The 13,102-nt window shown below is 33.7% G+C and overlaps 2 protein-coding genes across 2 annotated transcripts; one reads left to right on the forward strand and one right to left on the reverse strand.

The window, feature by feature from the left end:
- Nucleotides 1-8,029: 8,029 nt before the first annotated feature.
- LOC114371357 lies at nucleotides 8,030-8,768 on the reverse strand. Its single transcript, XM_028328820.1, has 2 exons — nucleotides 8,557-8,768; nucleotides 8,030-8,432 (listed from the first exon to the last, which is right to left on the reverse strand). Exons 1-2 carry the CDS (start codon nucleotides 8,766-8,768, stop codon nucleotides 8,030-8,032), a joined length of 615 nt encoding a protein of 204 aa, XP_028184621.1.
- Nucleotides 8,769-12,037: 3,269 nt separating this feature from the next.
- On the forward strand, nucleotides 12,038-12,655 carry LOC114371358. The gene is made up of 2 exons (XM_028328821.1): nucleotides 12,038-12,316; nucleotides 12,389-12,655. Exons 1-2 carry the CDS (start codon nucleotides 12,038-12,040, stop codon nucleotides 12,653-12,655), a joined length of 546 nt encoding a protein of 181 aa, XP_028184622.1.
- Nucleotides 12,656-13,102: the final 447 nt, after the last annotated feature.

The following is a 13,102-nucleotide window of genomic DNA, read 5'->3' on the forward strand; positions in this document are numbered from 1 at the left end:
ACCACCTGAATTCTTTTGTGTCTCCCTTCTCCCTTGTCAAAGAATTCAAAACGACACAGTCTGAGAATTCTTTTGATTCTTCCCATTCCCTTATACAAAAGTGTTCAAAGCACTAACCGCCTGAGAATTCTTTTGTATCCCCATTCACAAAGTATCAAAGGTTTAACAGCCTGAGATCTTTGTCTTAACACATTGGAGGGTACATCCTTTGTGGTACAAGTAGAGAGTACATCTACTTGGATTTGACTGAGAACAAGAGAGGGTACATCTCTTGTGGATCAGTTCTAGTGGAGGGTACATCCACTAGGTTCAAAGAGAACAAGGGAGGGTACATCTCTTGTGGATCTTTGCTTGTAAAAGGATTTTTACAAGGTTGAAAGAAATCTCAAGGACCGCAAGTCGCTTGGGGACTGGATGTAGGCACGGGTTGTTGCCGAACCAGTATAAAAACTCTTGTGTGTTTGTTTCCTTCTTCCCTACTTTTTTACTTTCCGCTGTGCATTTAATTTTCGCTTTTACTTTCTGTTAAGTTTCTCTTCTACTCCTCATTCTCTTAACAATTTAGTAAAAGCCTTAGAAGAGTAATTTTTAATTAGTAAAGGTTTAGGAATAATTAATTCAACCCCCCCCCTTCTTAATTATTCTGAGGCCACTCGATCCAACAAGTGGTATCAGAGCTGGTTTCTTGTAGAAAGTCTAACAACTTCAAGATTAATGGCCACTTTAGATTCTTTGTCTTTCAAAAAAATTTTCAGGAACATGTTACTCAAAGATCATGATGAAGACCAAGTCAACTTGTGTCTCATGACAAAATCTGATGAGAATAACAAAGAAGATTCTGTAAGGAAGAAATGGTACATAGACAGTGGATGTTCCAAGCACATGACGGGTGACGTATCCAAATTCACAACTATTTCCCCCAAGAAAAGTGGACATGTTACATACGGAGACAACAACAAGGGTAAAATTATTGGAGTCGGTAAAATAGGTACGAGTTCTTCTACTCCTATTGAAAATGTGTTACTTGTAGAAGGTTTGAAGCATAGTTTATTAAGTGTTAGTCAATTATGTGATAAAGGATATAAAGTATCTTTTGATTCTGAAAAATGTGTTATTAAGCATGAGCATGACAAAGATATAGAACATATAGGTTTTAGAGAAAATAATGTTTACATGATTGATCTAAAACAAAAATCTGTAAATGATAGATGTTTTTTAAGTAAAGATTGTGATCCATGGTTATGGCATAAGAGAATTGCTCATATTAACATGGATCATATAAATAGATTAATTTCAAAAGATCTAGTTATTGGATTGCCTAGATTAAAATTCAAAAAAGATAAGTTATGTGATGCATGCCAAAAAGGTAAACAAACAAAAGTATCCTTTAAATCTAGAAATATTGTTTCCACCACTCAACCATTGCAATTATTACACATGGATTTGTTTGGACCATCTAGGGTCATGAGTTTTGGTGGAAGTTACTATGCATTAGTAATTGTTGATGATTATTCTAGATATACTTGAACTTTATTTCTTAGTCATAAGAATGATGCATTTCATGCATTTAGAAGACTTGCCAAAGTCATTCAAAACAAAAATAATCTCAAAATTATCTCCATCAAAAGTGATCATGGAGGTGAATTTGAAAACAATGATTTTGAAATGTTTTGTGATGAGTATGGCATAGAACACAACTTTTCTGCACCAAGGATACCCCAACAAAATGGAGTAGTAGAAAGAAAAAATAGAGCGCTAGAAGAAATTGCTAGAACTCTTTTAAATGACACACCTCTTCCAAAATACTTTTGGGCAGAAGCAGTTAACACCGCATGTTATATTATGAACAGAGCCTTAATTAGACCTATTCTTAAGAAAACCCCATATGAACTTTTCAACAATAGAAAACCAAACATTGCACATTTACATGTTTTTGGATGTAAATGTTTTGTTCTAAATAATGGTAAAGAAAGTCTAGGAAAGTTTGATGCCAAGGCAGATGAGGGTATCTTCCTTGGGTATTCCTTACATAGTAAAGCATTTAGAATATACAACAAAAGAACCATGACAATTGAGGAATCTATACATGTTACTTTTGATGAAACTAATATTTCTTCTCCAAGAAAGGAGTTTGTTGATGATATTGTAGATACTTTGGAAGATACTCAAAATGAAGAAAGAAATCTGAAAAGAAAGAGAGATGATGAAGACAAGGATGATCAAGATGACACAGCACAAGAAAATGATAATCTTCCTAAAGAATGGAAAACTTCAAGAAATCATCCTCTTGACAACATCATTGGTGATATCTCAAAAGGGGTAACAACTATACACTCTCTTAAAGATTTATGCAATAATATGGCATTTGTTTCATTAATAGAACCTAAAAACTTTAAAGAAGCTATTATAGATGATCATTGGATAGTAGCCATGCAAGAAGAATTAAATCAATTTGAAAGAAATGATGTATGGGAATTAGTAGAAAAACCTTCAGATTATCCAATCATACGAACTAAGTGGGTATTTAGAAATAAATTGGATGAAAATGGTATAGTAATTAGAAATAAAGCTAGACTTGTAGCAAAAGGATATAACCAAGAAGAAGGTATAGACTATGAAGAAACTTTTGCACCTGTAGCTAGATTAGAAGCCATTAGGATGTTATTAGCATATGCATCCGTTATGAATTTTAAATTATATCAAATGGATGTCAAGAGTGCTTTCTTAAATGGTCTAATTCAGGAGGAGGTATACGTGGAACAACCTCCTGGGTTTGAAGACTCACAAAAACTAGACCATGTCTATAGATTAAAGAAGGCACTTTATGGCTTAAAACAAGCACCTAGGGCTTGGTATGAAAGATTAAGTAAATTCCTATTAGAAAAGAATTTTAATAGAGGGAAGGTAGATACCACCTTATTCATAAAAAAGAAGGATAATGATATATTGTTAGTACAAATTTATGTTGATGATATAATTTTTGGATCTACTAATGAATCTTTGTGCAAGGAGTTTTCTATTGATATTCAAAGTGAGTTTGAAATGTCCATGATGGGTGAGTTAAATTACTTTCTTGGACTACAAATCAAACAAACAAATGATGGGATCTTTGTCAATCAAGCAAAGTATTGCAAAGAACTCATTAAGAGATTTGGAATGGAAAACTCAAAACACTTGGCTACTCCTATGAATACAAGTTGTTATCTTGACAAAGATGAATCTGGTCAACCAGTTGATCCAAAGCAATACAGAGGTATGATTGGATCTCTACTTTACTTATCTGGAAGTAGGCTAGATATTATGTTTAGTGTATGCATGTGTGCAAGATTTCAATCAGATCCAAAGTTTTCACATTAAATGGCAGTAAAAAGAATCATAAGATATCTATTAGGAACAATTAGTTTAGGATTATGGTACCCTAAGAATTTTTTATGCAACCTAGTAGGATACTCAGATTCATATTTTGCTAGATCAAAAACAGATAGGAAAAGAACTAGTGATACATGTCAATTCATAGGGTCTGCACTTGTTTCTTAGAATAGCAAGAAACAAAATAGTGTAGCATTATCCACAACAGAAGCAGAATACATTTCTGCTGGTAGTTGTTGTGAACAGATTTTGTGGATGAAGCAACAACTATCTGACTATGGAATAGTATTAGATCACATTCCCATTAAATGTGACAACACAAGTGCCATAAACATATCTAAAAATCCAGTTCTTCACTCTAGAACCAAGCATATAGAAATTAGGCATCATTTTATTAGAGATCATGTTCTAAAAGGTGATGTTGTTTTAGAGTTTGTAGATACTAAAAATCAACTTGCAGACATCTTTACAAAACCACTAAGTAAAGATACCTTCTATAACATTAGAAGAGAATTAGGACTAATAGATGTAAGTGTTTTATCAAAATAAATCTCTATATTACTATGGTATTTGAACAATTTACTATTTCCTTATTTGCATGGTATGGTTGAGTAAGTTTGTTGTTTGACTATATGGGTTTTATAGTTAATCTATTTATGATTGTTGCTTCATGATTCTTGCTTCATGGATTGGTTGTTAGTTTCTCAATGAATGTTGTATGGATGTTTAGTTATTTCAAATTTGTTACGCACTTTGGCTTTTTGTTGATGCCAAAGGGGGAGAGAAATGAGATTAAATCAAGAACTCACATGAGTAATCAATGTAATTTTAAGATAAGCATAAATTCAAAAACAAAGGGGGAGAATTTATGAGAGTGATCAACTAGGAAAAAGTGTGTGTGTGTTTCTTGATTTCAGAAGTTGTCATCATCAAAAAGGGGGAGATTGTAGAAGCAAAGCTTCATGGTGAATCAAAGATGATTCAAAGGTGTTTTGATGATAACAATGATGATAACAAAAGATGATGACAAAGGTGTCGACAAAAAGCTCAAAGATCAATCAAGAACAATTCAAGAGTTCAAGATAAGAATCAAGAAGAGTTCAAGACTCAAGAAGAAAGTCTAGAGACAAGAATCAAGATTCTAGGTTCAAAAATCTCAAGAATCAAGATCAAGATTCAAGACTCAAGATTCAAGAATGAAGAGAAGACTCAATCAAGATAAGTATTAAAAAGTTTTTCAAAACTTTGAATAGCACATGATTTTTTGACAAAACCTTTTACCAAAGAGTTTTTACTCTCTGGTAATCGATTACCAGATTGTTGTAATCGATTACCAGTAGCAAAAATTATTTTGGAAAAGTTTTCAAATTGAATTTACAACGTTCCAATTCTTTTCAAAAAGCTGTAATCGATTACAATGTTTTGGAAATCGATTATCAGTGCCTTTGAACGTTGAAATTCAAATTCAAATGTGAAGAGTCACATCCTTTCACACAAAAGCTTTGTGTAATCAATTACACTAATTTGGTAATCGATTACCAGTGTTTGTTTCTGAATAAATCAAAAGATGTAACTCTTCAAAAGGTTTTTGACTTTTTCAAATTGGTTTTAAGTTTTTCTAAAAGTTATAACTCTTCTTAATGGTCTTCTTGGCCAGACATGAAGAGTCTATAAAAGCAAGGCTTTGATTTTTTTTTTCAACATACTTTACTTTTCCAATCAATCCTTTACAAGCCTTGAATCTCTTTGAACTTCTTCTTCTTCTTTGTACCAAAAGCTTTCCAAAGTTTTCTGGTTTTCTGAACCTTGAAAACTTGTGCTATTCATCTTTTCATTCTCTTCTCCCTTTGCCAAAAAGAATTCGCCAAGGACTAACCGCCTGAATTCTTTTTGTGTCTCTTTTCTCCCTTTTCCAAAAAGAACAAAGGACTAACCGCCTGAATTCTTTTGTGTCTCCCTTCTCCCTTGTCAAAGAATTCAAAACGACACAGTCTGAGAATTATTTTGATTCTTCCCGTTCCCTTATACAAAAGTGTTCAAAGGACTAACCGTCTGAGAATTCTTTTGTATCCCCATTCACAAAGTATCAAAGGTTTAACAGTCTGAGATCTTTGTCTTAACACATTGGAGCGTACATCCTTTGTGGTATAAGTAGAGGGTACATCTACTTGGGTTTGACTGAGAACAAGAGAGGGTACATCTCTTGTGGATCAGTTCTAGTGGAGGGTACATCCACTAGGTTCAAAGAGAACAAGGGAGGGTACATCCCTTGTGGATCTTTGCTTGTAAAAGGATTTTTACAAGGTTGAAAGAAATCTCAAGGACCGCAGGTCGCTTGGGGACTGGATGTAGGCACGGGTTGTTGCCGAACCAGTATAAAAACTCTTGTGTGTTTGTTTCCTTCTTCCCTACTCTTTTACTTTTCGCTGTGCATTTAATTTCCGCTTTTACTTTCTGTTAAGTTTCTCTTTTACTCCTCATTCTCTGAACAATTTAGTAAAAGCCTTAGAAGAGTAATTTTTAATTAGTAAAGGTTTAGGAATAATTAATTCAACCCCCTCCTTCTTAATTATTCTGAGGCCACTCGATCCAACATTTGTCAGGGACATGTCCTGAACTAATTATTTCATCATATATTTTGATAGCATCATCAACCTGCATTCCCTTCCTCCCACAAAAGGCAATTATCAAATACTTGTATGTACTCCTACTTGGGCTATAACCATCAACTTTCATCTCTTTGAAACAATTCATGGCCATCTCAGTCAGACTTGTTCGGCCGTAAAGCATGATCATAATTGTCCATGTTTCTGATGTTATTGAATAACTATTTCTTCTCATTTCAAAGAACAGGATGCGCACGTGCTTGAAATCTTTGTTGCACCTTGCAATTTTGATTGCCATGTTGTACGATTCTGCAGTGTGTTGATATCCAGTTTACTTTCCCACCCATGAAAAGAATTTTAGGACAGAGCTACCATGCATATTGCAACTTTGCAATATCCCTATAACAAGTTCTCGGGAGAACTGAATGGTGCTTTTCTCCAATTTTTCTTGGATTAAGGACCGATGTGTAGAGGAAGAAAGAATCCTACACATTTCGTTAACATCTTGGTTGTTGTAAGACTTAAGATTTGGGTGTATTGAGGAATAATCTATTTCTAACTTGGATTGGTCAAATTTAACACCCTCTTCCACCTCAATTCTAAATGATACTTCTTTGTCTGACTCCTTGAACTTTTCAAGATCAAGAGTAGATGCTTTATGCATCTACTTGATTTTCTCTATACAGTAAGCTCTCCCTTGTTTTCCATGTAAGTTATAACCAAACCAAACAGTTTGTCTTGAATTTTAATCTTGGAAGCCTGCATTTCTAGCAATACTTTGACATTGTCATCTGTCTACGAAGCCTTGCAAAGCTCTTTAATGAATGTTGCATATGATTTCCAAGTGGGCTTGATGCCTTGGCACTCCATACTCTTACCCTGTGTTTGGATGGGGAAATTTAACCAGGTAAAGTATTTCAACAGAGATATTAAATTGCCTTTCAATAATCTAATATGTTTGGATGGGGTATTTTAAAAGTAATTAAAATGCTGTCATTTTTACAAAGTATTTTAATATACTAATTTGAGAGAATTTGAAATTCTCATTAAAAAGCAAAGAAATTAAAATTCCTCCCCGTATCCCTCTCTCAGCACACCACACGTTCTCTCTCTCTCATCGCACGCTGCACACCACGAGCTCTCTCTCCCTCTCAGCACACCATCACAAGCTCTCTCTCTCTTTCCCTCTCAGCAGCGTCACGAGCTACCACTCCCTCTCCGTGGCTTTTCTTCCTCTCGCTGGTAAGTTCCTCTTTCCCTCGTCATCTCTGTTTTTTTTTTTCAACTTTATGTTTGTTTGATTTTGATTTCATTTTTGTAGTTATAAGGGTTGCTTATTTTTTTTATTTATGTTTCGTTTTCTATTTTATTTATTTCGTTTCCGTGATTTTGATATGTTGGTGGGTGTGAATTGAATGGATTTGGAGTTGAGATAGATTGTGAGCACCATATGTTTGTGAATATGCGTCAAAGAGAAATAGAGAAACAAATCTATTTAAATTTCTTGAACTGTATGATTTTCTGGGGGTTCAAGGGAATTGGTTTATTTGGCATTTTGGTTATTTATTGATGGGGTTCAAGGGATTACATGCTTACAAGTATGTTCATAGGGAAAGTTTTGATTGACAGAGATTAATTTGTGTCCTAGAACTGGCTAAGGTCACGGAAGCAAGCAGGGCTTCATTAGTTTATCCTTTGTCAAGTTGGTATGCAAATCCGCTGGCTTGTTTAACTGTGTCTGCATAATAAGTTCATGAGCTTTTTCTGTTGAAGCAGTGTCTACATAATAGTATGATTGGTGTTGGTTGGGAGTTGATACATTTTAAGCATATAACATATATGAGGGGAAGATGATATAGAGGGATTTATCAGAGGTATGAGACAGTTTGTAAGCTGGTCACACTTGGAACAATTGTTTAGCCTAATACACCAAATTGAACTAGTAGTGGATCTAGAACCTAGGTTAAGGAAACAATTTATTTAAAAAACTGTGGATTTTGCCAAAAAAAAACTATGGAATGATATTTATCTATTCTTTAGGCTTTTGTAAGGGATTATTTACCCTTAGAGACAGCTTCAGAACCTGTGGGGATGTGAGTTACCTTGAGTGGAGAGTGTTTCTTGCAGAATGACAAGAGCATCAAACCCAAGAACTCTAGAACTGAATCAGCAGGTTTGGAGCTTTCAAGCACCAAGATCCTCACTAAGATGTAGGTTGGAATTTGGTTCTCCACCATGATGATGTCCCTTATGATGACATCCTTGGTTAGCTTCACACCACTTAGCTGAACTTGGTCTTGTAATCTTGTCATGAAGGAACCAGACACTTCCTCATTGAGATAATTGTGGAAGAAATCCAATAAGAACAAACCGTCAATGGCTATGATGTATAATAAGGTATCTTTCTTGAAGTCTAAGTATTTGTGGTAACTAGCACGGATGAAGACAAATCTTGTCCTTGATGTATAATAAATGCACAAGATTTCAAGTTTAGGTCTATGTCGCTAGCTAATGTTTATAATGATTAAGACTTGTGATAACAGTTTATCGAAAGTGATGGAAGGTCACCTGAATTACCAACCATACTGAATAGGATAGACAAGTGCCAAAAGCAAGAAAAGAACCAGAAATTTTAGTGGGAGACACATTGTGTGGCTTTATAATATTTGGCATCAGGTTGACATGCGTTGACCAGATGTGAATCTCAATGTTCTTATAGAAGGTGAGCATCATCGCTCCACCTATTCCCATTACAGTACCAACCACCTTGGCCTTTCCTGCTGATGTTCCCATGTTCAACCTTTCCAATCTGAGAATATATAGCACAAGTTAAAATTAAAATATGACTAATGTCTTTTGTAGGAGTATCATTTGTTGTCGATTTTATTTTGGGGAATATTTTTTAGATGTGTGTGTATATATATATATATATATATATATATATATATATATATAAGATAAAAGTTGAGAGATGAAGATAAATGTATAAAATATCGAATTGAGGGGGTTAAGAATTAGATATTTATACAATAGAATAGGGACTAGTTTAAGAGAAAGGGTGTATATGAAGTGAGAACAAGTAGCCTACCCAAAGCAGAGAGCTAAGATAAACCAGGAATGAGGTTGCATATTGTCGTAGCATATGTTGCACTTGCCAAAGAAATTGCTGCCACTAATAAATTTTGTTGTATGGATGCCCTGATGTTGCAACAAGTAATGCCAAATTCAAATTTAGTGTATGCATCATGCATGTACTAAAAATTTCATTTAGTACTGTATTCATTTTCTCTGCCTTCCAATTATATATTGTATTATATTTGACAGAGGAAGCATTTAAGTTGTTAATTGATTAATTAACCATACTCATAGGGTCTATGCATAAAGAAACACACTATCACGATACAAAACTTAGATACAATTTTATAGATATTGTTTGTATTTTTCTCTAATTATAATTTGAGTTTTATTTCAATAATTTACGTGATAAAAAGTTTGCATGCATACCACTGAAATAAAACTCTAATTTTGATTAAAAAAACAAATAAATAACAGTTAAGAAACTGTATATAGATTTTGTCCTAATTTTGATTAAAATCGTAGTTTTTTTAATTATTTTTTGTGTTATTTTTTAATTGGAATTGAAATTTTCCTTTGATTGATTTATATTGACCTGTCATATAGACTTTTATTACTACGTCAATCACTAAGATAAAACTCAATTTTAATTTTAATTCACAATACTTTTAAGTCTTTCACATTATGGTCATGTGCCCACAGTAAATGCAATTGCTGTCTTGATTTGCCTCTCTAATCTTGTGCCGATAAACTAAGGAAGGTGACAGATTATCTCAGGCTCTTCAATTCCATCCTTCATTAATTACTAGTTTATAAAGGTGAAATAAATTTCTATTACTATTTGTAAATACAATTTAATGTAAGCCTTCCAAAAAATAAAACAATTTAATGTAGTTTTAGTCTTTTTAAAATTGTTAATTTACCCATCAGAAATACCATGCATGAATTTCTAAAACACGTGATTCACACTACAGTTTCATTGTTACCCATGTTGTCATTGTTTTGTGATCAAGTTACACATTTGTATTTGTAGGCCCAAAATAGCTTTTGGTACAAGCGTTAACTTGGTCTAGTCTAATATCAATATATACACAGGGAGAGAAAAGAACAAGACATGATTTAATAGTATCATTGTTTTTAGTTGATCATCTTTGTATTGCACTAGTATCATTGTTTTACATCTTTTACCTAGATATTTGTTTTAAATCTCCAAATAATATATGCACATATTATCTTATATCATTATCATGCAGTTTGGATTGAGAAGAAATGGATCATAGCATAGTTAACACTGCAATGACTTCAAGAAAACGTAAAAGAGAAGAGTATAAGAAGATAATCTTATTAACTGCTGCTTGTGTTGTTCATATGGTCATTGGTGTAGTGACATGGTATCATAATAACTATTTTGTTAAGGAACCAACCCGTAATTGGGAACTAGAACGTCACAACTTCCTTAATCGTCTTTATAGAGGAACAAATAAAGATTGCATTGAACAATTGAGGCTTAGTAAAAATGCATTTTTTAACCTTTGTAGAATTTTACAAGAAAAGGGTGGATTAGTAAGAACAAGAAATGTTCCAACAACTGAAGCAGTAGCAATGTTTTTACATATCCTTGCTCACAACCTAAAATATAGGGTAGTGCAATTTAGTTATTGTAGATCTAAAGAAACCATAAGTAGGCAATTCAATGATGTCTTGAGAGCGGTAATGAAAGTGAGCAAAGACTATTTGAATTTTCAACCCTGTACTTTAGAAGGTGCGGAAGCAAACAAGTGGAGATGGTTTGAGGTAAGTTTATCAATTGTTAGGAGAAATTAGTTAATTATAAAATTTTCTTAGAATCTAAAAAAATTGTCTTGTTTGTAGAGATATATTGGAGCACTTGATGGGACACATATTCCAGTTACAGTTTCTCCTGATGAGAGACCTAGATATCGTAATAGAAAGGGTGATGTCTCTACAAATGTGTTAGCTACTTGTGGTCCAGATTTAAGGTTTATTTATGTGTTACTTGGGTGGGAAGGGTCTGCAGGAGATTCTCGAGTATTACGAGATGCATTACGTCGTCAAAACAAACTTGAAATTCCAACTGGTAATATTTCTTAGAAATAATTTTTTTCTTTTTTTTGGTCCAGTTTAAGTCTATGTTTGTTATTTTAAACATTGTAGGTAAGTATTTTCTTGTGGATGCGGGATATACCAATGGTCCGGGATTTTTAGCACCATATCGAGGGACTAGATATCATCTCAATGAGTGGATTGGAAACACCCCTCAAAGTTACAAGGAGTTATTTAATCTTCGTCATGCAATTGCCCGAAATGCAATAGAAAGGTCATTTGGGATCTTGAAAAAAAGATGGAGTATATTAAGAACTCCTTCATTTTTTTTATATAAAGACACAAATAAGAATTATCAATGCTTGTTTTGTGTTACACAATTTCATAAGAGACAAACAACAAACTGATTAACTTTTAGAAGTTCAAGACTTAAGAATTTTTATCTGTTGTTGATGAAGAGTTAGTCCATCAATCAAGGGAAGAAGTTCAAAATAATGTCATAGATGATATCACAACTATTCAAGCTACCGAGGAATGGACAGGATTTCGAGATACATTAGCTATGAATATGTTTGCTAACTATCAAGTTAGGAGAAACTTTGCTTAGGGATAGTTCTTTTTTAAATGTAATTTACTATTGCATAAAAACTTTGTGTGCTTTGTTACTATTGTACTTTTCTATTGAAGATAGACTTTTATGTACTTTGCTATTGCATAAAAACTTTGCTTGAAATATTTTCTATGATTGTGCAGTGGACTAGTCAAATGAATAAAGTAGGTCATATCTAATATTTGTTATGGGCAGGTTGAATAAGTGACATTAACTTCAATGGAGTCATCTAATGAAAAAATGACGGACAAAAGAAAAGTTTTAGGAAAAAAATAATAAGGAAACAAGAAGTTATTTCACATGGAATTTGGAAATGGAACGTGTATTGGCTGATGTACTTAGAGATCAAAGAAATTTGGGCAACAAGGGTGACAGAGGTTGGAAAAGGTCAGCATTGAATGTTGCAGCCGCAGTGTTATCTACAAGCTTCGATGTTAATGTCACATTAGATAATGTCAAAAACCATATCAAATTATGGAGATCGTGGTATGGTATTGTAAGTGACATCCTTGGCCAGAGTGGATTTGATTGGGATGGAACTAAGCACATGATCACAGTTGAGAATGACAATGCTTGGAATAAATATTGCACTGTAATTATTCTTTAATATGTTGCTATTTGTTATTCAAAGTAGATTGGATTTGACTTTTTCTTTGTTTTCCAGTCGCATAAATCGGCTAAACCGTTTCGATTCAAGGTGCTTCAAACTTGGGATGATATAGTGGATTTGTGTGCTAAAGATAGAGTCACCGGTCATGGAGATGCTATGGATGCTGATGAAGCGATGAGTAGAGAAACAAATGAAGTGGAATTCATGGGGTTAGGTGCTACTGCCATAGATTTAGAAGAACCAAGCTCTAATACAAAAGGAAAAAGACAAGGTTCGACTTCTTCTGGGAGAAAAAGAAGGAATAGCAGCTTCTTTGGATAAAATGGCGAACTCTCTTAACCGAATGGTGGAAAAAATGGATGGTAAAGTTGATGATGAAGATATTCAAGAAGTATTACGTGAGGCAGCTTTGATACCAGATCTTAATAGACAACAATGGGCTAAAGCTATTAAATGGTTAGCTGACGATACAAAGCAGCAGTTAGCTATTGTGAAAGCCCTTCCAATTCACCAAAAGACAGATTATGTTTTAACACATCTTGGAGGATGAAACTTGGTGAGTAACCTTTTGTCTACATTTTCAATTTCAATTTTCAAATTAGAAATTTGTGTCTTTTTTATGCCTAATCGAGCTCATATTTTCACTATAGTTATTTGTCTTTCCTCTTGTGACTTATATTATCTTGTTTCTTCTCCCCTAAATGGCAGCATTGGATGTTAATTATTCAGGTTCCTCGACCTTTTACACTTGATGATGAATGAAGATTA

Source organism: Glycine soja, chromosome 10 (genome assembly GCF_004193775.1).
Source record: "Glycine soja cultivar W05 chromosome 10, ASM419377v2, whole genome shotgun sequence".
In the NCBI taxonomy this organism is placed as follows: Eukaryota; Viridiplantae; Streptophyta; class Magnoliopsida; order Fabales; family Fabaceae; genus Glycine; species Glycine soja.

What these genes read in the sequence shown, in the direction of transcription:
- LOC114371357 (XM_028328820.1), bottom strand. Translation starts at nt 8,768, where the DNA reads ATGGGAACATCAGCAGGAAAGGCCAAGGTGGTTGGTACTGTAATGGGA. An exon ending in TGTCTATCCTATTCAGTATG is followed by an intron (nt 8,433 to 8,556) that starts GTTGGTAATTCA and finishes TTATACATCAAG; the next exon opens with GACAAGATTTGTCTTCATCC.
- LOC114371358 (XM_028328821.1), top strand. Translation starts at nt 12,038, where the DNA reads ATGGAACGTGTATTGGCTGATGTACTTAGAGATCAAAGAAATTTGGGC. An exon ending in CTTGGAATAAATATTGCACT is followed by an intron (nt 12,317 to 12,388) that starts GTAATTATTCTT and finishes TTTGTTTTCCAG; the next exon opens with TCGCATAAATCGGCTAAACC.